General features: G+C 40.3%; 1 protein-coding gene across 3 annotated transcripts; it reads left to right on the top strand.

Moving 5' to 3' along the window:
- Positions 1-4,853: 4,853 nt before the first annotated feature.
- On the top strand, positions 4,854-14,008 carry LOC311050832 (histone H4 transcription factor). 3 transcript variants are annotated; one of them, XM_084064998.1, is made up of 10 exons: positions 4,854-4,987; positions 6,103-6,307; positions 7,004-7,224; positions 9,068-9,179; positions 9,297-9,449; positions 9,559-9,633; positions 9,892-10,012; positions 10,719-10,857; positions 10,994-11,118; positions 12,941-14,008. In XM_084064998.1, exons 2-10 carry the CDS (start codon positions 6,160-6,162, stop codon positions 13,371-13,373), a joined length of 1,527 nt encoding a protein of 508 aa, XP_083921124.1. In that variant the 5' UTR covers positions 4,854-4,987; positions 6,103-6,159; the 3' UTR covers positions 13,374-14,008. The 3 variants fall into 3 exon arrangements, with proteins under 3 accessions (XP_083921124.1, XP_083921125.1, XP_083921126.1); XM_084064999.1 differs by having other exon boundaries at positions 4,860-4,987; positions 6,137-6,307; XM_084065000.1 differs by having other exon boundaries at positions 4,881-4,987; positions 6,106-6,307.
- The last annotated feature ends 9,677 nt before the right edge of the window (positions 14,009-23,685 follow it).

Raw genomic sequence — 23,685 nt, 5'->3', positions numbered from 1 at the left:
AGTACATTTTTTATTCCGGACTTTTACTTGTAACAGAGTATTTCTATATTGCAGTATTGATACTTTTACTTAATCATAAAATGTGAGTACAACTTTTTCCACCACTGGAGTATTGTTACATACATCGACCTTAACCATAAAAAAAAACACCTCTCTGAAACTTTGAGTGACATGTGTTACAGTCGCCGCTAGGTGGCAGTATGTGCTTGTCAGTTTGTGACCTACCGTTTAATGACAACAAAGAAGACGCTCTTCCTCTTGCAGGAAGTAAAGCAAAACATTGGAGGGAAAGAGCTCCGTTCCGTCAGCAACGATAGGACATCCGGTTTCTGAGCTAGCAACAATAAGGTTTCCGGTTGCCTTCAAAATAAGATCACGGAATTTTAATGTTTTTTAAAAGACACAAATCTATTTTAAAAATACATTTATGATGTGTGTCTTTTAAATGGCGCATACTGGAACACTTCTAATTGCCAGGTTTTTTTTTTAAGACACACATTTATTGAAAAAATACATTTATGATGTATGTCTTTTAAATTGCTTAAACTAGAGCAGTGGTTCTCAAACTTTTTCATGTCAAGGACCCCCAAATTGATATATATTTGTATTATATTATTGTATCGTATTATTATTTGTATTATATTTGAAAATATCTTGTGCCAGGGGCCCCCAGAAGAGAAGATTTGTGTTGCAAATGAAAAAGTTCAAAAGAATTTCAAGATTTTTCAAAAATGTTAAAAAATAGCAGATCTACAAGCTCGCAGCACGGCACGAAGTGACGCGCTGCGAGCTTGTAGATCTGCTATATTTAAAATAGCTAACTTATATATGGATAAAGTGGTTAACTACTTTTGCTGGGGACCCCCTGGAGCCATCCCAAAGACCCCTGGGGGTCCCCGGACCCCACTTTGAGAACCAATGTAGGCCTACTATAGCACTTCTAAGTGAGGTTGTTCCAGATTTAAATTGGCTATTGATCCCCATTAAATGTGCAGTTTCTGATCCTGTTTTGCACTTGGATATTGTGTTCATTTGTGTGTGTTAGATATATGTATTTTCTTTTTGAAAATGATTATGATACAATATTGTTTATTTGCAGGAGCAAAAGAACAATGATAAAAGCAACAATAAATATGCTACAAATAATAATAGTAGATGCAATGCAGGTAAGATAAATAAAAAAAAAGTATAGGGTTTATTAAGTTGATCTCACCTATTTAAAAAATAAAATACAATACAAATAAGAATGTAATCAGAAAAATACATTTAAAACGTATATTATTTAACGACATACATACAACATGGACACAGTATAAAAAGAAAAGATTAAAGACATATTGGTAGATTTGTAGTATATGTGCTGTTCCATAACTGAGCGCCCCTGAACTTGATAGAAAAAAAAATGGTGGGCCGCCCAGTGCGGCCAGAGGTCAGAAAAGTGCCCCTAAGCCGGACGGGTGTGAAATAAAAAGTGGCGGGCCGTCCAGTAAGGTCAGAGGTCAGAAAAGTGCCACTTTTAGACAATAGTGGGCGCTGCACAGGAGACGGCTCCGCGAGGCAACACTTTGAACATACGCACGCGTTCAGGGAGACCTCCTCTACAATACCACACTCTCGGATAAGCCCGAGAGGTGTAAAAAAAAGTGTGACGGACCGTCCAGTGAGGTCAGAGGTCAGAAAAGTGGCAAAAAATGCCGCTTTCAGACAATAGTGGGCGCTGCACAGGAGACGGCTCCGCGAGGCAACACTTTGAACATACGCACGCGTTGAGGGAGACCTCCTCTACGACCCCACACTCTCGGATAAGCCCGAGAGGTGTAAAAAAAAGTGTGGCGGACCGTCCAGTGAGGTCAGAGGTCAGAAAAGTGGCAAAAAGTGCCGCTTTCAGACAATAGTGGGCGCTGCACAGGAGACGGCTCCGCGAGGCAACACTTTGGACATACGCACGCGTTCAGGGAGACCTCCTCTACGACCCCACACTCTCGGATAAGCCCGAGAGGTGTAAAAAAAAGTGTGGCGGACCGTCCAGTGAGGTCAGGGGTCAGAAAAGGGCCATTTTCAGTGCATAGCCTTTACAAATTGGACGCTGGACACGAGACAGCTATTTGCCGTGGCACTTGTTTCATACGCACAAGGTTTATCATACCGGCCATTCCATCTGTACTTTAATTTTATTTCTGTTATCTATAATTTTATTTTTACTTCATTACATCAGTATTGTTACTTGTTACTGACATATTTTGTTTGGTTGTGTTAGCACAGTCTTTGTAGAAACAGGTCTCAACATTTCACTGCTTGTACCTGTATTGAGTAAGTGACAAATAAATCCCTCTTGATTCTTGTTCAGATTAGTTCCAGAGTTCTCTTTGAAAATGTCACACATTTTGAAATGGCTCCACATCCATTGCCTGATTGATATTGTGGTAAATTGAAACACATTTATGGACTTATAGAGCCAATCTGAACACACACACACACAGAGATAAGTTTGGATATTGAGTGGTCTACAGCAAAAATTGCCGAGACACTAATGACACCACCTGAGTGTTGGCAACATTGAGTTTCTCAAGCGCTTTTTTAAACAATGCTGGGGACTGCGCTGCTGCTGCTGCTGCTGCTGCTGCTGCTGCTGCTAGCCGTGTGTGACATTTTTGGAAAGCAGATGTCTGTTTTAGAAATGTTAATATTGGTAATGGTATGGCTTCACACATATTGTGATTTGGTCTTTCATTGCAAAAAAATACATCCACATCATGGCCAATATCTTCCAAATTGTCCTCTATTGTGATGCCAGCATTAAGTGGTGCATCATTACATTTCACATAGAAATAAATGTACCCATGTGGTTTTGCCACTTGCAATGCATTTGCTGGTTGGAGGATCTTTATATTTGTATCATCTGCTTTAATTACAACATTGTCATAAAGCAAATGTGCCCAGAGGTGTCCGGCTTTGGCCACAGAGCCTACATGACAAATGATTGAGCCCACTATTGTCTGAAAGCAGCACTTTTCTGACCTCACTGGACGGCCCGACAGTTTTTGTTTGAGCCCCGCCTGGCTTAACGGAGAGTGTGGTATTGTAGAGGAGGTCTCCCTGAACGCGTGCGTATGTCCAAAGTGTTGCCTCGCGGAGCCGTCTCCTGTGCAGCGCCCACTATTGTCTGAAAGCGGCACTTTTTGCCACTTTTCTGACCTCTGACCTCACTGGACGGTCCGCCACACTTTTTTTTACACCTCTCGGGCTTATCCGAGAGTGTGGTATTGTAGAGGAGGTCTCCCTGAACGCGTGCGTATGTCCAAAGTGTTGCCTCGCGGAGCCGTCTCCTGTGCAGCGCCCACTATTGTCTGAAAGCGGCACTTTTTGGCCACTTTTCTGACCTCTGACCTCACTGGACGGTCCGCCACACTTTTTTTTACACCTCTCGGGCTTATCCGAGAGTGTGGGTTCGTAGAGGAGGTCTCCCTGAACGCGTGCGTATGTCCAAAGTGTTGCCTCGCGGAGCCGTCTCCTGTGCAGCGCCCACTATTGTCTGAAAGCGGCACTTTTTGCCACTTTTCTGACCTCTGACCTCACTGGACGGTCCGCCACACTTTTTTTTACACCTCTCGGGCTTATCCGAGAGTGTGGGGTCGTAGAGGAGGTCTCCCTGAACGCGTGCGTATGTCCAAAGTGTTGCCTCGCGGAGCCGTCTCCTGTGCAGCGCCCACTATTGTCTGAAAGCGGCCCTTTTTGCCACTTTTCTGACCTCTGACCTCACTGGACGGTCCGCCACACTTTTTTTTACACCTCTCGGGCTTATCCGAGAGTGTGGGGTCGTAGAGGAGGTCTCCCTGAACGCGTGCGTATGTCCAAAGTGTTGCCTCGCGGAGCCGTCTCCTGTGCAGCGCCCACTATTGTCTGAAAGCGGCACTTTTTGCCACTTTTCTGACCTCTGACCTCACTGGACGGTCCGCCACACTTTTTTTTACACCTCTCGGGCTTATCCGAGAGTGTGGGGTCGTAGAGGAGGTCTCCCTGAACGCGTGCGTATGTCCAAAGTGTTGCCTCGCGGAGCCGTCTCCTGTGCAGCGCCCACTATTGTCTGAAAGCGGCACTTTTTGCCACTTTTCTGACCTCTGACCTCACTGGACGGTCCGCCATACTTTTTTTTACACCTCTCGGGCTTATCCGAGAGTGTGGTATTGTAGAGGAGGTCCCCCTGAACACGTGCGTATGTCCAAAGTGTTGCCTCGCGGAGCCATCTCCTGTCCAGTGTCCAATTTGTATAGGCTATGCATTCCTTTGAACAGCATTTATCCATTTATATAAATTATTAATGTTTTAAATCCCTTTTTGTTACACAGAAACATAATATGTGTTGTATAGAAACATAACATGTCGTTTAAATGCTTAATTTATAGTTTTAATGTGCAAATTAACCGTTGCCACTTTTCTGACCTCTGACCTCACTGGACGGTCCGCCATACTTTTTTTTACACCTCTCGGGCTTATCCGAGAGTGTGGTATTGTAGAGGAGGTCCCCCTGAACGCGTGCGTATGTCCAAAGTGTTGCCTCGCGGAGCCATCTCCTGTCCAGTGTCCAATTTGTATAGGCTATGCATTCCTTTGAACAGCATTTATCCATTTATATAAATTATTAATGTTTTAAATCCCTTTTTGTTACACAGAAACATAATATGTGTTGTATAGAAACATAACATGTCGTTTAAATGCTTAATTTATAGTTTTAATGTGCAAATTAACCGTTTTTCAATGGCTCCTTTTTGCTCTAGAGGGTACTCTTATTCTGAAGAGATCGTCCACCGGAAGTCTTATTGTTGCCACCTTATCGTTGCTGACGGAACACAGCTGAGGGAAAGAGAAAGACTGAAGAGGAGAATCGGTACTTGGAAGAAATCTTTGCTGGCAAGATAACACAACTTTGATGAGTTTATTGTGCGTGTCATTAAATGCTGATGGCTGCATACGTTCTCCCCTATTAAAGGTATGTTAAAAGGATTCTCCAGGGAAAGGCTTTAGGGGACAGTGGCCGCTTAACACGATCAATCCCTCTCTCTAGTTGACATTAGCTCTAAAGCTGTGTAGCTAACCTTTACACGCATTTTAGCTGATTTAATTTGATATTTCCATCTGCTCACTGTATCCTTTGGGCCTAACCTGTGGGGTAAGGAGGAGTCATTGTTGTCAGTGGTGGAAAAAGTACTCAAATGTTTTTACTTCAGTAAAAGTATCACTACAGCAATGTAGAAGTACTCTGTGACAAGTAAAAGTCCGGAATATAAAATTTACATGAGTAAAAGTACAAAAGTATTGGTATCAAAATGTACTTAAAGTACCCAAAGTAGAAAGTACTCATTATGCAGAATGTCCCATTTCACAAGTTTTCAAATGTATACAATATCTAAAAAATCTTTTGAAAATATCAGATCCACAAGCTCACAATGTCGCATTGCAACACATTAAGAGCTTGTAGATCTGATATTTTCAAATGGCCGAAATGTATATACAGCTGAACTGGTTAATGTATGTTTTGTAATAATAATCAAAATCTACAAAGTAACTAATAACTAAAGTTTTCAAATAATTGTAGTGAAGTAAAAGTACAATATTTGCCTCTGAGATGTAGTGGAGTAGAAGTAAAAGTACTGAATACTGGAAATACTCCAGCAAAGTAAAAAATACTTCAAAATTGTACTTAAAGGAGTAGTTCGCACAAAAAATGACTTATTTTCTATCAATTGCACACCCCATGAAGCCTTGAATCCATGGATTTATTTGTGTTTTTGTCGCATTCCTAAGCTAATAATTTGATTCCTGTCTCCTACCGGCTAATGTATCCGGTAGGAGACACAAAGTAGATTCTTTGTGTCTCCTACCGGAAATACACACGGGCATCAAATTATTGGCTTAGGAATGCGACAAAAACCTAAATAAATCCATGTATTAAAGGCTTCATGGGGTGCGCAATTGATAGAAAATAAATCATGTTTTGGGTGAACTCCTCCTTTAAGTACAGTACTGGAGTACATGTACTGAGTTACTTTACACCACCATCTGCTCACTGTTACTGTATCCTTTGTGCCTCACCTATGGGGTAAGGAGGATTCATTGTTGTGAGCCCTTTGATATCTAGGAGGACTACGTTCCAGCAGCATTATGGCAAAGAGGCAACTTTCTCATTTGGTGGTGATGTGTGAGTGGGCATCGTGCACCTTCAAGGGCACCTCCATGGAGGAGCTGAGCGAGCACATGTCTCTGCACTTGAAGGACCACTTGGGAGAAGGAGATGCCATGGAGGAATTAGGTGGGTGAGGAAGATGCATGCATGCATGCCTCCTGTCCTGCATGTACTGTAGTCAGTGGTGGGAAAAGTACTCAAATGTTTTACTTAAGTAAAAGTATCAATACTGCAATGTAGAAGTACTCCGTTACAAAGTAATAATCCATAATTCAAAATTTACTTGAGTACAAGTACAAAAGTATTGATATCAAGATGTAATTTAAGTACCAAAAGTAAAAGTATTAACATGTTTGAAAAAAGCAGATCTACAAGCTCAACGCATTGCGATGCAACGCATTGTGAGCTTGTAGATCGGCTATTTTCAAATAGCCTAGGTATGAAATAGGGCTAAAGTGGTAAATGTATGTTTTATAATATAATAATGTATATCTGCAAAGTAACTAGTAACTATAGTTTTCAAATAATTGTAGTGGCGTAAAAGTACACTATTTGCCTCTGAGATGTAGTGGAGTAGAAGTAAATGTATAGACAATTGGAGATACTCCAGTAAAGTAAAAGTACCTCAAGATTGTACTTAAATACAGTACTTAAGTAAATGTACGTAGTTACTTTCCACCACTGACTGCAGTGTATGCCATGAACGAGCATTCCTTCCTGTGGTCTCTCATCATCAGTTAGGAGAAAGATGATGTCAATATAATGAATCTACTCCTAGTTTGCCATGTAACCCTTGTCTCTTTCTTCTTACTTGTCGTCTAGATGACTATCCCTGTCTTTGGGAGGGTTGTGAGTTCCTAGCCATGGGTAAGCCCAGGGGGCTTGAGGTCCACGCTCACTTCCACACCTATCACGGCAAACTCAAGTTCATTGGGACACAACTCCGCAAATCCCACCCAGACCTCCCCAGCTGTAACCAGCACAACAGCAACCTGACCTGCGAGGACACAGATGCACTTATTTGCCAGTGGGGGCACTGTGATGTATGTACATACATGTGTATTGACTTTGTTAAGTAGGGTAAGTGATATTTTTGGGTTAAAACAAAAAGTATTTTGTTAAAAGGTTAAAGCACTATATTCTGATAGTAATCATTGCTATAGAGTGTTTGTTCAGTAACAGGAGTCTCCCCGTCTCTCCAGCTCTTTAATAAACAGAAAATACATTTACCGGTAGGTGTCAAAACCTCAGCCAATCAGGAGAAAGTACCCATTTTTAAGCTTCATTTTTATAGTGTTCCAGTTCCAATTTTGCCTGCTCATTTCTTAGTGTCATCACTTTCAATTTCACTTGTTTAATCTATATCCTGATTGAGTTCTCTATCCTGATTGGATAAAATTGGAAATGAAACTGAAACTGAAACGAAAATGCATTTTCTGTTTTATAAAGAGCTGGAGAGACAAGGAGACTCCTTTTACTTATCAAACACTCTATAGCAATGAGTACTATCATAATATAGAGCTATTTAACACTTATTTTAACCAAAGAAAATCACTTACCCTACCCTTTAATGAAACGAGCTTTATTGGTGGTAAATTCTTGATTGTTATAGATAGACCTTTTATAAAGGTAAAACACCCCACTCACCTGGTGTGAGACTTAACAAGAGCTGGTTTTCAGAAAGGGGGGGGGGGGGCGAGGGACAGGTAGAGCAAGGAGAAAAAACAAACAGTAAAGAAAAACATGTCACAGAGAGGCACAAATCTAAGATATCTGACTTCATACAGACACAAATTGTGAATCACACCTTAAACAGCACACTACACACACAGCGCTGCACCTCAGAGCAAAGCAAAACACTACAAATTAGACAAAATCCCTATCCGAGTGTACACAGCAATCCACAACACAGCATTCCAGACTAGTGCACCAAGCCCCTCACCCTGACGGCTGGCCAAGCACAACTGGTCTAGCAAGCCAACTAGAGTGGAGACAAAAATATATTAGCACATCGGTTAACCAGCTCCACACTCCACTTATTAACCCTTTGAGACCTGAAGCCGATTCTACATGTCTCCTAAATCTCAACAGTTTTCTTAAAAACGTGTGTTTCTAGATCCGTGGTGCTCAATCTTTTTCATGTCAAGGACCCCCAAAATTATATGTATTTGGCCACGGACCCCCATCAAAATATTTTGCTCCAGGGACCCCCAGAAGCAAAGATTTGAGTTAAAAATGTTCGCTTTAAAAATATATATATTCAAAGATTTGCACACATTTTCACGATTTTTCAAAAATAGCAGATCTACAAGCTCATAGCGCGGCACTCGGTGCCGCGCTATGAGCTTGTATATCTGCTATTTTTGAATAGCCCAAAGTGTAAAATAATGCTTTTTAGCTCAAATCTAAAAATGACACAGTTCCAGGTCTTAATATTAAACTGAGGCCATACTAAAGAGCCCGTGAGCACCCAAGATTGCCAGCTGTGTATTTGCCTCCCCAGAATGTGCCGTTGTACCTGCTCCTGTCATTAAGTAGTGACCTGTCCCCCTCAGGTGGCTACAAGTAGTTAACAGATTTTTAAAGTGTTCCTGTTCCAATTTTGTCTGCTCATGTATGTCATCACTTCCAATTTCACTTGTTTAATCTGTATCCTGACTGAGTTCTCTATCCTGATTGGATAAAATTGGTATGCCGAGTGCCGACCTGAAAATGCATTTTCTGTTTGATAAAGAGCTGGAGAGACTTGGAGACTCCGGTTACTGAACAAACACTCTATAGCAATGAGTACTAATGAGTGCTATCAGAATATAGAGCGATTTAACACTTATTTTAACCAAAGAAAATCCTTATGAAACCTTGATGTTTTCTATTCTATTTGTACAGAGTACATTTAACAATCCAGAGTGGTTCTACCGCCATGTCGACAATCATGTTCAGTGTGCGGAGCTGCAGCCTCTCGCAGGCCAAGAGCAGGCCCTCTTTTGTCACTGGACAGGTACAGTATGATTGACAAATGGTGTACATGTATCCCACTCTGATATTCTGCAGCTTAGTTTGGTTCAACTCTGGTCAAAGGTTGAGTGACGTTTGGCTTTTTGTTTTTCCACCATAGGTTGTGATGCCTTCTTCAAGATCAAGTACCGCCTTAGGGAACACCTGCGTAGCCACACTCAGGAGAGAGTTGTGGCCTGTCCTACCTGTGGTTGTATGTTCTCCAGCAACACCAAGTTCTTTGATCACCTCCATAGGCAAGCTCCACCAGAGGGTGAGAAGAAAGCTGCTTGTTCTTAGACACACATCTTAAGCCTGTTCAGTAGGGCTGGTTTCCATTTTGATATCCTCATGTGTTTTACCTGTTGATCTCATTCCAACAGCATCTTTGGTTTGTGAGCATTGTGGCAAAGGTTTTGCCAATGAGAGGCTTTTGAGGGACCATGTACGACAGCACGGTAATGATATTCTTCAGTCTGTAAACCTAACGTTGTCTTGATGTAGCTGGTTTAGATAAATGAGAGGTTGGGCAATGTGACAGTGTCACAATTTGTAGACCAAATGTTCATATTTGAGACATTACAATATTGAATGAATACACAATTCATCAACTTACTGTTATTGATGACTGGTCCCTCAATGCTATGGATATTGACCAGCCCCGGTACATATTCTATAAAATATATCACGCATGTGATCTTGTGTTTCATTTGCAGTGAACCATGTCAAGTGTCCGTTGTGTGACATGACCTGTACTACTCTGGCAACTCTGAAAATCCACATCAAGTTCCGCCACTGTGACGAGCGGCCCTTCCCCTGTGATTTCTGTGAGAGCAGGTAGACCATCAAGACAGCTGTTGAAATGTTGTTTGCATCTGTATCTCACCTGATGAACATCAACTAACAGTGGTTAGTTTTGTGAGACAAAATTAACCACTAAACCCCAAACAAAACTATCCATTTAAGATAAACAAATTGGGGCTCAATGACTACTTTGAGTGAATTATGTTGGTAGAAGAGGTGGAATGGCATAGATGCAAAACATATTGGATAAAATTTGAGATTTTGAATCATGAGTTTTTTATTTGATATTTGATCATTTGATATTTTTGTTGCTACACACCACTGCTACTATGGTTTATGTTATTTTATTTTTTGCCTACGTCTAAGTTACGGTAATTGGTGCATATTTTATTTTGTCTTGATTGAAATTGCAATATTAGACAATTATTTTGCATAATCTTTTTATTGTGAGAAAATATGAACATTCCTGTCTAATGGCAAGAATGTGACGGTGATGGTAAAACACATGTACTTAATACTTTTCATATTGACTATTATGTAATTTAGAAAAGTATGGAAGACAATAACAGTGTTAGTTGGGTTGAGTTATTCCAGTTCTCATATATTTTGATAATGGAGGTAATTCATTCACATCAATTTATCTCCCATGAAATAATGTAATGAATTATATACTATGTATTTGTGAACATAGCCATAGCCAAATTATGTGCTTGATGATGGTGTAACATCTTTACCACAGGTTTAAGAATCAGCACGACCTGCGGAAACACATGGACACCCACAATGACGGTAGTACCTACCACTGCACAGTGGAGGGCTGTGATTATTCCTGCCGTACATCACACGTCATGAAACAGCATTTCAAGAGAATCCATGAGGTCCGTCCTCTGAATTACAACTACACACTATCAATTTACATGAGTCATTATGAGCTAAACCTTTGTGCTTGATAACTGCAATGGTTTTCTGTTACTTGGATTATTACACAAGTGTGTTTTGGGTTTCTATCCTCAGGGTAGCATGATTTCCAAATACAAATGCCATATCTGTGAAAAGACCTTCTCCTGGTGTTACACACTCACCCTTCACCTGCGCAAGCAGCATCAGCTGAAATGGCCATCTGGCCATTCCCGCTTCAGGTATGAGTTCACAGCTAACACAGATCTGGAACTTTCTTAGAGTACGCTCACATGTGTGATGGAATACAAATCTCATGCCAAATGTCTGTATGTGTCTTGTGAGCAGACTGGTGTCTGTAGAGTAGTGCATGTATAGCAATTCGTTTTTTAAGTCTGACGTCATTTTGTAGTCCGACGTCACTTCCGGGTCCAAAAGGAACCATCGCCGTCTACTCTTCATTGTAAACAAACATGTCGGAACCCGCAAATCTTGCAAAAAAAACATTGAGGGTTAAAAAGGGTCTTAATACTAATATCATAGACAGTAAAAAGTAGGCTAATATATATATATATATATATATATATATATATATAATGGTAATTATAATAATAAATACATAATAAAGTAAGCAAGGAAGTGGATGTAGTCTTGTGCATCTTCCCAACCAAACATTTTATGAAGGTGTCTGCAACCTTTTATTTTTCCAGAGATACGCAACACTGTTGGCGGACTTTTCCGCTACACAATTGTTGACAAGTCAATCAACACTTGTTGCTCAAAGCATGAATTTTAAGGGAGATGCCAGCCACCCTCCTGGCGAAACACATTTTGGTCGTTGTAACTGTAAGAAAACATGCAAATAGAACCATTTCTAAATTACCCCAAGCATATTTTTATGCATTATATTCTGTTAAAACAACATACTGATATAACTGTGATTGGCCAATAACCACCAAATGATAAATTGGTTGGGCTTAAATTCTAGTAAAGTGTGTCTATTGGTGTGTGCCAATATACATAAGTGGAAACGTACTTTGTCCTCCATTGATTTGAAATTTTGGATGTGCTATCTTTTTGGGGATTTTTTCAATTCCTATTTTATTTTTATGTATGTATATATTTAAAAAAAATCACACCCTGTGTGAAGGAAGCGGTGCCTTTGGGGCGGGGCTTAACTCATTTCAGTTCGTCCCTATTGGTGGTCTGAGTCCACTTACCAAATTTGTACTTGGTAGCATGCTGCAAACTGGAATGCTGGCTGTTTAAAGCCCAGCCAATGGGCAGACAGAGGGGGCGGGGCTTAAGTAATTACAGTTCGTCCCTATTGCTGGCTTTAGTCCATGTACAAAATTTGTACTCCATAGCATGCTGCGAACTTGAGTTATGGCTGTTTGAAGGCCAGCCAATGGGAAGACAGAGGGGGCGGGGCTTCAGCAATTCATGCTGGTCCCTATTGGTGGTCTAAGTCCACATACCAAATGTGGACTTGGTGGCATGCTGCAAACTGGAGTTATAGCTGTTTAAAATCCCGTGCTCATCCCGTGCTCATACGGGCGCTGGGGGTCCCTGGACCCCTCTTTGATAACTTCATCAATTCATGCTCGTGCCTATTGGTGGTCTAAGTCCACATACCAAATGTGGACTTGGTGGCATGCTGCAAACTGGAGTTATAGCTGTTTAAAATCCTGTGCTCATCCCGTGCTTAAACGGGCGGACGGACATAACATACGCTGGGGGTCCCTGGACCCCTCTTTGATAAGCACTGGCACGTGTGGCCAATGAGAGGAGAGATGGCAGAGGCAAGCTCCAAGTCTGTGTGTGTGTGTGTGTGTGTGTGTGTGTGTGTGTGTGTGTGTGTGCGTGTGCGCGTGCGCGCGCGTTTGTATGTGTTGCTTCTTTGCCGTGCTCATCCCGTGCTGAAACCGCCGGACGGACGGACGGACATACAAAAGTCAAGTGTAGAGCGGTTGGCACCGCTAAAAATGAAACCCATTGTCTATGCACAGCCTCTTTTTCTTATCTAATTAAGTTCTGTTTTGCCTGTTTGGTTTTGCAACAAAGATACAAAGAGGATGAAGATGGCTACCTGAAATTGAACATGGTGCGGTATGAGACAGTGGAGGTGACCCAGGAACTCATAAAGAACATGGATAAGAAGCGCCAGACCGTTCGGAAGAGCATCGGCAGCCGGGCCAAAAGAGCTGCCACCAGAGAAGAGTCCCGCCAAAACTCTCCCCCAGGCTCCTCATCTCCATCCTCCTGGTCTTCGTCCTGCTCCTCTTCTGAGCTGTCTGGAGGGGAGGACGGGTCACCTCAGGCTAGTCCCAGGGGAAGTGAATCTTTATACCCTGTGTACTGCGTCATGAACAGTGTCCCTGTTATTGAAGATGAGCCGGGGGGGTTACCCCTGGAGGATTGTGACTCTGGTGGAACCTCTGGAGCAGTGCAGGCCCTGACTGATGTCGCTAGGGGCCTGGGCATGGATGTGGTGTGAACCTCCCTCCTTGCACTGAAAAAGCTCATGCATCAAAGTCTCACATTTAGTTTGCAAGCTGTCTTTGAGAATCATTCCAAATGGACAGTAGTCATTTGGCTTCTCCACTTTCCTTTTTCAACTGCATATTTGTTTCTTAGTATTTTTATTACCTTATCTGTGTACAAATAAACAAAATGTGTAAGGTCTCCAATGCTATTAAGCTGTTTAGTAAACAAATTACTCTCTAAATCTGTTTGGTTTTCCCACACCATGTGTGTTGTACAAATGTAACTTTGAAGTTTGAATATGACAACTGAGATGGGCTGTTTTTTGTTTTGTTTTGTTTTTTAAGACAGTATAGATTGCAGTTGTTGACAGTCTAACCCTGAGAAAAAAAGAGTATTTTCCGGTCCCTGGACAGGGGAAATTGCTGTTGTACCTTACTTACAATTCTGCTCTTTAATTGCTGTGAAATAACTTCCTTACCTACAGAATCTTCAATGGCTTGAATAATCATGTACATCCTTGGAATGTAAATCAAGTATACTACAGTAGTATTGATACATAACATTTAATTTTTACTTTTCAAAAATGTAAAAACAGCTGCTTGTTCTTTTTTTACATGACTATAAATACAGAAGATGTTGCTTTCATCAGAGTTTGTGTCGTACTGTCTTACCAACTCATATTTTAGCATTGTGCATCATTTTACATTGATACAGCTTGACCAATTGCCATATTTTTATGAATCTGTGATATACTTATTCAATTAAATTCTACTTTGCAATACAGTTTCATCACTTCATATTGAACAAGGGAAATAGTTTGGCTATTTTTTTTGCAGTGCAAAATCATACACCACACATTTGATAGATTGATTGAATACTTTATTAGACAGAAATGTAAACAGCACACGGTTCAGTTAGACATTTGGGCTAAAAGGATAACACAAAAAAGTCCTGGGGACTTGTTTCCATTGTGGTCCTATGTATTCAATTCATCAACATGAATTAATGAAATACACTAAAGGAATGAAAAGTGCAGGTCCAGGTTGTGCCGCTGACTCAACTGGTGAGTTCATGTACCACACGGGCCACAGATTTAATTACATCTTGGGTTTACATTCTGCTTGTAATCTACATTGCTTTCAGTCTCACTCTATCCCATCCTATATGTTCCTACTGTAACATCCTAAGTGCCAACACTTTGAAACTGAAGCATGTTGTGTTATATGCCAATGTAAAAAGGTTGGGCAGTGGTAGCTTGGTTCCAGACGAATCTGGTATTGCAAAAACAAATTGCAAATATTGGGCGGGTTTATCACCAGGGGCATTTTTTTTATTTGCCCCTCGGAAATGCAGGTTCCACACAGAGATTCCAGACTAATATCTTTGCAGTGATATTAGTCTGGCCATGCCAGGCTAGGGCAGTGGTACTTCTGGACAGAGGCGAGTGAATCTTGTGGAAGTGGCCACTCCCACCCTGGATACCTGAGGCCCAGGGTAGACGGTAGTCAGTAAGCTAGATTGATGTAGACCCCTGGTTGTAGAACGGTGGAGATGAGGTTGATTATAGTTATTATGGTAGTATTTCTCATTCAGTGGGTGGATTAACTCATTCCCTCTGAGGCAGACACCCTCCTGCTGCCTCAGACGAAGAGGGCAAAGACACTCTGGAAGGTGGTGGTACTCTCTGTCTCTGTGGCACCATTCAGTCTTAGACATATTTTGAAAGTATATCCTTGAGAGGTCCATATTCCCATGCGTATCCTGCGATGGCCTCCATGAAGACACTGGGTAAGGATGCTTTCTAGGTCTTAGACAGGAGATTACCCTGACAGGAATGGTGGTATGTGTCCTGGTCACATCATATACACTACTGACATGATAGAGCACTGGGGTACTGCACTCTGCAACTTGCCTGTTAGAATCTTGGTGGTCATCTTCCCTTCGCTCCTGCTTCACTCGTTTTACTTTTATGTGTCCCTCACATTCAAGATCTCTGTTGCTGCCTGACTCCAGGCTGCAACTACCATTAGTTCCATGGTTGAATTCAGTAGTCATGGTTTGATGATAATTTAATTTTGTGTTGCTTGAAGTTTCTTCTGCAACCGGTGAACCTTTTTTCAAAGTTGTCAAGCAGGGATGTCTGTGATTTTCATACGCTTCTTCCTCTCTTCTGTCCCACAGCAGGTGTAGGTGTTGCCCATTTTTCTCTGTGCTCTCTTCTTGTTTGATTGCATTGATGTGGTGATGTTCTGATGTTGATGTGTAATGTTCAGGAGATGGACCTTTGCCAAGGTGTCCCATAACTGCCTCACTCCTGTTCGGGATGTGGATTTCTGAATTTAAACATGGAAGTTTCCCAGATGGAGATTCTAAAAGTGAGAAACAGATCAGGTTGATTAACCTGACTGAAGTGCCAAAGAGCACACACATCCCAGACAAAAAGAACACAAATGACAGACAGAGGACGTGAGACAAAAACATAGAGTCGTCTCGACACACTGTTTAGCTACCAATCAGTAAAGAGTTTTAATCTCACCAAACGTGACCTTTTGACTGACTATTAAACCTCTCTAACCTGACCGTTAAACCTCGCTGTGGCTAAAGCGGTTTATGAATTGTGCCTGAACTCACCTGGACTGGGATGGATGCCAGAGGGTTGACACAATTCCCTGTATTGGTGCATTGAGTCTCTTATATTGGTGTCAGGCTCAGGCTGTAGTCTGGGGTAAAGATTACTCGGTTTCACATGCATCATCTGTAAAAGAATGTAACATTTATACAGCATTTTAGAAAAATACAGAAATCTATATCCTACAAGTTTGTCTTCTTTCAACGGGTTCTTGCGTATTATTGCAAAAATGGTAATGGAACTGCCATGCAATACAGACATGCATTGTGCCCCACCTCCTTGGTTTCTATTGAAAAACAATTTAACAATTGTTACCTGAACACTCTGTTTATGGTAATGAATCTGCCATGCAATACAGACATGCATTGCACCCCACCTCCTTGGTTTCTGGTAGGAAAATTTTATTTAATTTTATTTAACCTTTATTTAACCAGTAAAAAACACATTGAGACACAGTCTCTTTTTCAAAAAAAAAGAAAAAGTCAAGATTTCACAAAAACCTTTGTATCTAGTTTATTTTATCTCACAAGACTCCTGAAATAAACTGTAGCTATGCAATAAAACTCATCATGGGAATACCTTTGGGTGTAAGGTTCCCTGTGAGGTTCTGAGAAAGGCTTTGATGGGCATGAAGGAGGAACGCTTTGGTATCCCACAATATAGACGCTCGGAAAACTGCGGAATTACATAAAAAAGAAATAAAAGGGTAGAAACAGACATAGAATAATAAAAACATTTTATTGTAAGTAATGGAAGGAGAAAGACCAGCTTTTGTAGGTTACTGTATCTGCACAGGAACTATAAAGGCTAACTTATAATTCATTGTGTGACAGTGTCGCTCATAACACAAAGTATAAATTAGGCTTTAGATGGGAATTCATTCTACATTAACTCATAGCACAAAAGTGACATCTTACCTCACTGTCTTGAGTCCTCAGTGGAGGAGGTAAGATGGCCAGGGAATGATGCAGCACTGGAGTGAAGGTGTGCTGGTGTGTGTGCTGATGCATGTGTTGGTGCTGCTGGAACTGAGTGAACCCATATGGAGATGTTCTCAGAGAGGACATCATGTGTGCTCTTATTTCCTGAAGTTGCAGGATGTTGTATTCTAAAAGATAAAGTCATAAAAATGCACATAAACATTAATTGTACCATTTGGGAGACAGAAGCCTCCTCCTTTAACCACTTTGAACCTGGTGGTCCAATTTTGTTAAATTCTTTAAAGAAATGTGTTATTCTTAAAAGAAAATGTGTCACGAATCTCACAATGTAATGTGTTGTGAGCTTGGTGTGTGACCACCACCATAAAACAAAGTATAAAATAAATAAATACATTTGTTAATGTTAGGTCAATGCATATTGTGGCTACAGTATGTTGCACTGAAAAGTTTGTTGGCTGAGAAATGTTTTTTAAAACATTGGCATCTCTGGGTTTGTCCTTGGGGCTAGCTGGTCTCCCACTGGAGCTGCAAACATGTTGGAGTAGAATAATAGGATGACCTAATTCACCAGACAGAGGAAGTGTTCATCAGAATTAGTCTTCTGCCAAGGTCAGAGTTAAGAGCAAGGAAACCTAGTCAATCAACAACTGGGCAATTGGTCAAGCAATTAGAATGCTAAAAAGAAAAGTTCTACAAATTACGAGGATAGTAAACCTAGCATGTATCATACCATCTATATACTATCTATAAATAACAATAGGATCTGTAAATAAGGATACACCTAGCATCAATACAATTCCAACACAATACTGGGTGCTAAAAAGAAAAAAAAGCAAGCACAGAATCTACATACATGTATAACAATTGTTGTAAATGAAAAATGTGATGATGTTCCAGCCATTCTTTAGTGTATTTGAAAATATAATATTTAACATTTATTTAAAAACAAAATATGTTCTGATTAATTTTTATGTCTTATGGAGGGTAAATAGAGCTTTGGCCTCATGGCTAGTCTTTGGTAAAATATATAGAGTGCATTTCCCTTAAAATAAATCCCATCACAATAAATACTTTTTCTTTTGTTCAGTCTGCCGACTCACATAAACAGAGATTATTGAGAATGAATGCTAAATATATAGTTTAGTTTGGTGTATAGGCTCTGATCCTGTCACTCCCTGCAGCACACACCTATATAGTGCCAACAGAGTACATCGACCCCCTGATGGACGCCTGATTCAGAGCCTACAGGTGGAAGGGGGGATGATGACTTGATGAGATGATGTATTTCCACACACATAGTACATGCACGCACGCACACAAACCGTTTATGTATACGATACACCTTTGTACCTAATCTGTTTAAATCAATTGGGTTCCAAGGACTCAGAATTAGTAATCCAATTAGTCTAATAACCGCCCCTCAGGTCCAAACCGCCCCCCTCCGGTCTTCAAGTGCTGACCTGCTCGAGGTGCCTATACAATGACATATAAAAAACACGGTGAAGCAGCATTCTGCTGATACGGACCGACCGACCGAGCGTGGAATAAACTCCCAGTACACATAAGCCTCTGTGGATAGCTTTAAAGCACAACTCAAGACCTACTTCTTCACTCTTGCTTTTAGTTGATTTTTAAATATCTGTGTTGTTATCCATGTCCTCACTGTATTGCCTGATTCACTGCCTTTTGCTATTCTGTTGTTTTATGCTTTTGCTTTTATTGCTTTTGCTTTTATTGTTAAATTAGTTGTAATTGTAATTGTATTCTTGCTCTGTAAAGCACTTTGAGCTGCATTTCATGTCATGAAAGGTGCTATACAAATAAATAAAATAAAAATAAAATAAATAAAATAATTGTGAATCATAAACAATGTGCCTCATATCATCATGCAGCATGCTGTTGTAGATGATTACCCAAAGTGACAAAGACAAATAGAGGAGGCTCTACACAGGTATTAAGTATTAGCAGAATGCTTGTTTATGTTCAGCCAGACAATATCACACGCCGAGGGCTAAAGTGCATGCAATTTTGCAAAGACAGATTCGTCTGGAACCAGGCTATGTTTATGTATCAAGAACTGACCGTAAGGATACTCCTTCTTTGTTTTAGTCAGTTAATGCTATTGTTCAACAGTAGTCAATTTGAGATCAGGTGTCAACCTGATGCCATCCAGGGCCTGACATAGGAATGTTATCCTATATTAGTGCCTCTTTACTTTCTTATAAATAACAAGAATAGCTGCAGGATAAATACCCTCTGTTTAAAAAAGATACAATGAAAACATTCATGTAATATTGCATGTGGGAGGTAGGCTATGTTACCATTTTAACACCGTGGTTCACACTTAATCAGTTCTTATGCACACTTTTCAGTTAAAGATTAGAGCTAGATACAAACTTGGAAAACATCGGTGGATTTGAATAAAGAGTCTTCTGTTTATAAAGCACTGACCTTTCTCCCGTGCAGATAGATGATTCTTGTGACAACTAATTACTTACTCTAATAGGATTTAGGTGCAAAGTGAAAATGATCCAATAGGTGGACTTGAACCAGAGACCTTGTGTGTCTGGAACACTGTCTTATCTCCAGCACCACAGAGACTCAGATTGTGACAGTTACTTACTTAGCCTCCTTAGCATCTAGATGTGAAAATGTTTAAAGTAGTGGATTCAAACCATGAACCTTGTGTTTATAAAACACTGACATATTTCTCATGCTATAGATGAGATGTCAACTTGCCTGTGTGACTTTGTTATTATATTATAGTAGAATAGGATATTGAAGTGGAACCATACATTTTTGAAATGGGATGTAACATGAACACAACATTTTTGATGTGTGCACACTTTCTGCATGGTGAAAACTCATTGGTTAATGAAACCATGCATTGATGTACCTGTTTATAGGCTAATTAAATACTTAGCCTGATAGTATATAGAAAAATATCCAAAAGCTGGATTTGAGGCAACAACCTTACGTTCATGAAACATTGGCACAGAGGCATTGAAGATATTTGTGACAATTAAATACATAGCTCCATAGGATTTAGAGAACTACAGTATGAAATTACAACACACGTTGCAAGCTTGTAGATCTGCAATCTTTTATAAATGAATCCTAATTTATTATATCACACTTAAACAGTTCTTATGCACGCTCTTCAGTTAAAGATTAGAGCCAGATACAAACTTGGAGTATGGAATACATACATACCTGTTCGATTAATGCACGACATTGTTTAATACAATTCAAAATATTACATAGGTTACATTACTCAAAAGTAAAATTACACAAAATATTCCCAGACATCTCCCCCCAATGAGATAAGTGCAAATCAGCAGATGCAACTCTACTGCACAGTTATGCCCTGTGTCCCAACCTACAGAATTTCTGGATAGAGATATTCAGACTATTTTCCAATATACTAGAGGTAGAGATAGATCCAGACCCAGTGTTAGTCATCCTGGGGGTATCAGAAGGGATGAAGAAACTATAACTACCTCAACAGCGCCTTCTTTCATACGCTTTATTTCTGCAAAAAAAATGATACTCTTATTTTGGAAGAAGAAAGAGACCCCCACAATCAAACTCTGGCTCAACGAGATGACAGAGTCCTTACATTTAGAAAGAATCAGATGTATACTCAAAGATAAACTGAAAGATTTTGAAAAGATTTGGAAGCCTTTAGTCTCCTTTCTTAAAGATTGAAAGGCTAATCCTTGTGGATGACCCGTGTCGCACGTAATCTGGGGCAGCACTTCTGGGACATTTTTTTTCATGTTACCTGTCTGTTTTGTGTTTATGTCTGTTTGTTTTTGTTTAAAAAAAAGGAAGCTATCCATGTATGAACAGAAATGTATAAACATAACCTGTGCTTCACAATAAAAAAGATTTGAAACAGATACAAACTTGGAAAACATTGTTTGTGACAACTACTTAGCCTGGTTAACATTTAGATCAGATGTGAACATTTCCAAAATAGTGGATTCCAACCATATATATATATATATATATATATATATATATATATATATATATATATATATATATATATTTAGAGACTAATACCTACAGTATGTGTATCATGGAACTATGGATTACTTATTAGAAATACTAAGACACTATTCAGCATTACATGTATAACGAACATGATGCAGGCTACTTAATGCGTCTTAACAGCTAATTTCTTCTTTGCAGAGGTACTTACTTTAGTGATACAATCAGATGAGAAACCTCTTGATGCTTCAGAGAAACTATTCATCCAGTGAGATTGAGCGCTCACAGCCACACACTGTTATTTAACACAGCACAAGTAAACACTCCCTCTCTGTTCGTCTCCCTTTTTCCTCCACCTCTGTCTCGCTGCTTTCCTTTCCATCTCATTCCTCCACGCACGCATGCACGCACGCACGCACCCACACGCTTGCGCGCGCGCGCGAACACTCACACACACACACACACACACACACACACACACACACACACACACACACACACACACACACACACACACACACACACACACACACACACACACCTAAGCATGAGTTACATCCAAATCATGGCATGTAAATTAAACTTACTTTTACATTATATTTGTCTACAATTATACAGTCATAATTGACAGATTGTATGCTGCCTTGGTGAAGACTCTACTGACTAGGCTACTTTCTAGTTTATTTGTATTTTTATTAGCACCAATATATTTAGAAACATCACCTTAATCAATGAGCTCTTCATCTTAAGATGATTCATGTTGTGAAGTGTTACTAAGTACCAACACTCAAAAAGACCATTAACTATCACTAATGGCTTTATGGCTTAATCTAATCCTGTTAATATCAACCATCAGCTTCTCATAGACACCCTTTGTGGCCATGGTGAGATCGGCTATTTTCAAATAGCCGACGCTCAGTCGAATATTGTAGATCTACAAGCTCACAACGTGTCACATCACGACGCGTTAGGAGCTTGTAAATCGGCTATTTTCAAAAATAATTTTATTTGAACACTAATCTGGTACAGGTGCCATAAAATACTTTTAGATGGGTGGAGGGTCCGTGGACAAAATATACATTCATTTGGGGGTCCTTGAGAACCAATGTTTTAAACAACATTTAGGAAGCAAGCCCAAAATAAGAAACAACCCAAAAAACGCAAGGTTCCCGCAACTACCAATATTTACAAGCAACTTTACAGAAAAAAAGAAGCCCAGAGTCGCTTATAATACGCGGACATGGCGGTGGGGTGGTGGGTGGGCGGGGAAAGGGTGGGTATATGCATTTGACAGGTGGCTTTGGAAATGTCTCCATCATGTGGTTTGGCCACGACAAGTTAGAGAAAAGATGTTAGGCTACCTTTGATTTGATTTTGGTCAAATTAATACAAGTAGGCCCAGGATAAACTCATACAAAACGTAATGAAACACTTGTTTCCAATGTGGTCCCTTACCAATACCACCACACTCAGTCCGAACAAAAAAAGAAGCTGAATAACTTTTTTTCTCTGCTTAATTTCGCACGCACGCACGCACGCGCACACACACACACACACACACACACACACACACACACACACACACACACACACACACACACACACACACACACACACACACACACACACACACACACACACACGTTTGTCTTGGTTTAAGACCCCCCCCCCCCGATTTTGTAAAATATTGGTTAACTAGGTAAGTGGACCCAATATTTCGTAACCATAAAGCGAATTACAGTCCTACATTTTGAACCACATGTTCCGTTTAAATGTGTAAAATCCGTACAAACATGTACTTATTATTTATTTATTTTATCTAACCTTTATTTACCCAGGGAAACCCTTTCAAACAATTGGGTCTCTCTCACACCTTCGTTGAATCCCAGTGATGATGGCAGAGGACGGGGTGTGAAAGCCACTCCACCCTGAGATTGTAATTATAATTTGTCTCTGTTTCTTCCTGTTTGAGAATTAGCTTCACAATGCAAGGTGTGGTGACAGAGCAGAGCCGGCCATTTGTCTGACAATGGACACCCAAGTACCACCTGTCTTTTGTGCTAGAAACATCCCAATAAAGCAATGCGCATGACATCACCTTCACTGGGCGTGCGGCTCTCAGACTAGTAGCCAGAGAGAGAGTGTGTGTGTGTGTGTGTGTGTGTGTGTGTGTGTGTGTGTGTGTGTGTGTGCGCGCGCGCGCGTGCGTGTGTGCGTGCGTGTGTGTGTTCAGTGTTGCCATGTCGGCTTATTATAAGCGACTTTGGGATTCTTTTTCTGTAAAGTTGCATGTAAACATTGTTAGTTGGGGGTTGCAGTATTTTGGGATTGTTTCTAAAGTGTACTTTCTTATTTAGACTTGTTTCCAAATGTTTTAATCATTATTTAAACCAGTGGTTCTCAAATATTTTCATGAAAATGTTTTGTGCCCAGGGGAGCATTTGTGTTGTTAGAATGTTTCAAAAAAAAATATTCCAAATATTGTTTTGAAAATAGCAGATCTACAAGCTTTGTGAGCTTGTAGATCAAGTGCTCATTGCTCCTTTTGGACTCGTTTTCCTAGACCTGGTTGCTTATTTCTCTCACAAGATATGGCAACACTGGTGGGGGGTATATAATACAAAATGAAAATAAAAAATGCTGCGATGTAAACTGTCTAATTACTATCTAATTACACATTCTCCGAATGTAATCTGGGTTGATTACAGTTCCTAATTTTTCGTAATCTGATTACATAATCCAGATTAGGCTACATG

Source organism: Gymnoscopelus microlampas, assembly GCF_963454915.1.
Source record: "Gymnoscopelus microlampas genome assembly, chromosome: 8".
Taxonomy (NCBI): Eukaryota; Metazoa; Chordata; class Actinopteri; order Myctophiformes; family Myctophidae; genus Gymnoscopelus; species Gymnoscopelus microlampas.
The sequence above is the reverse complement of the archived record's forward strand: the minus strand, read 5'-3'. Positions and strand labels throughout refer to the sequence as shown.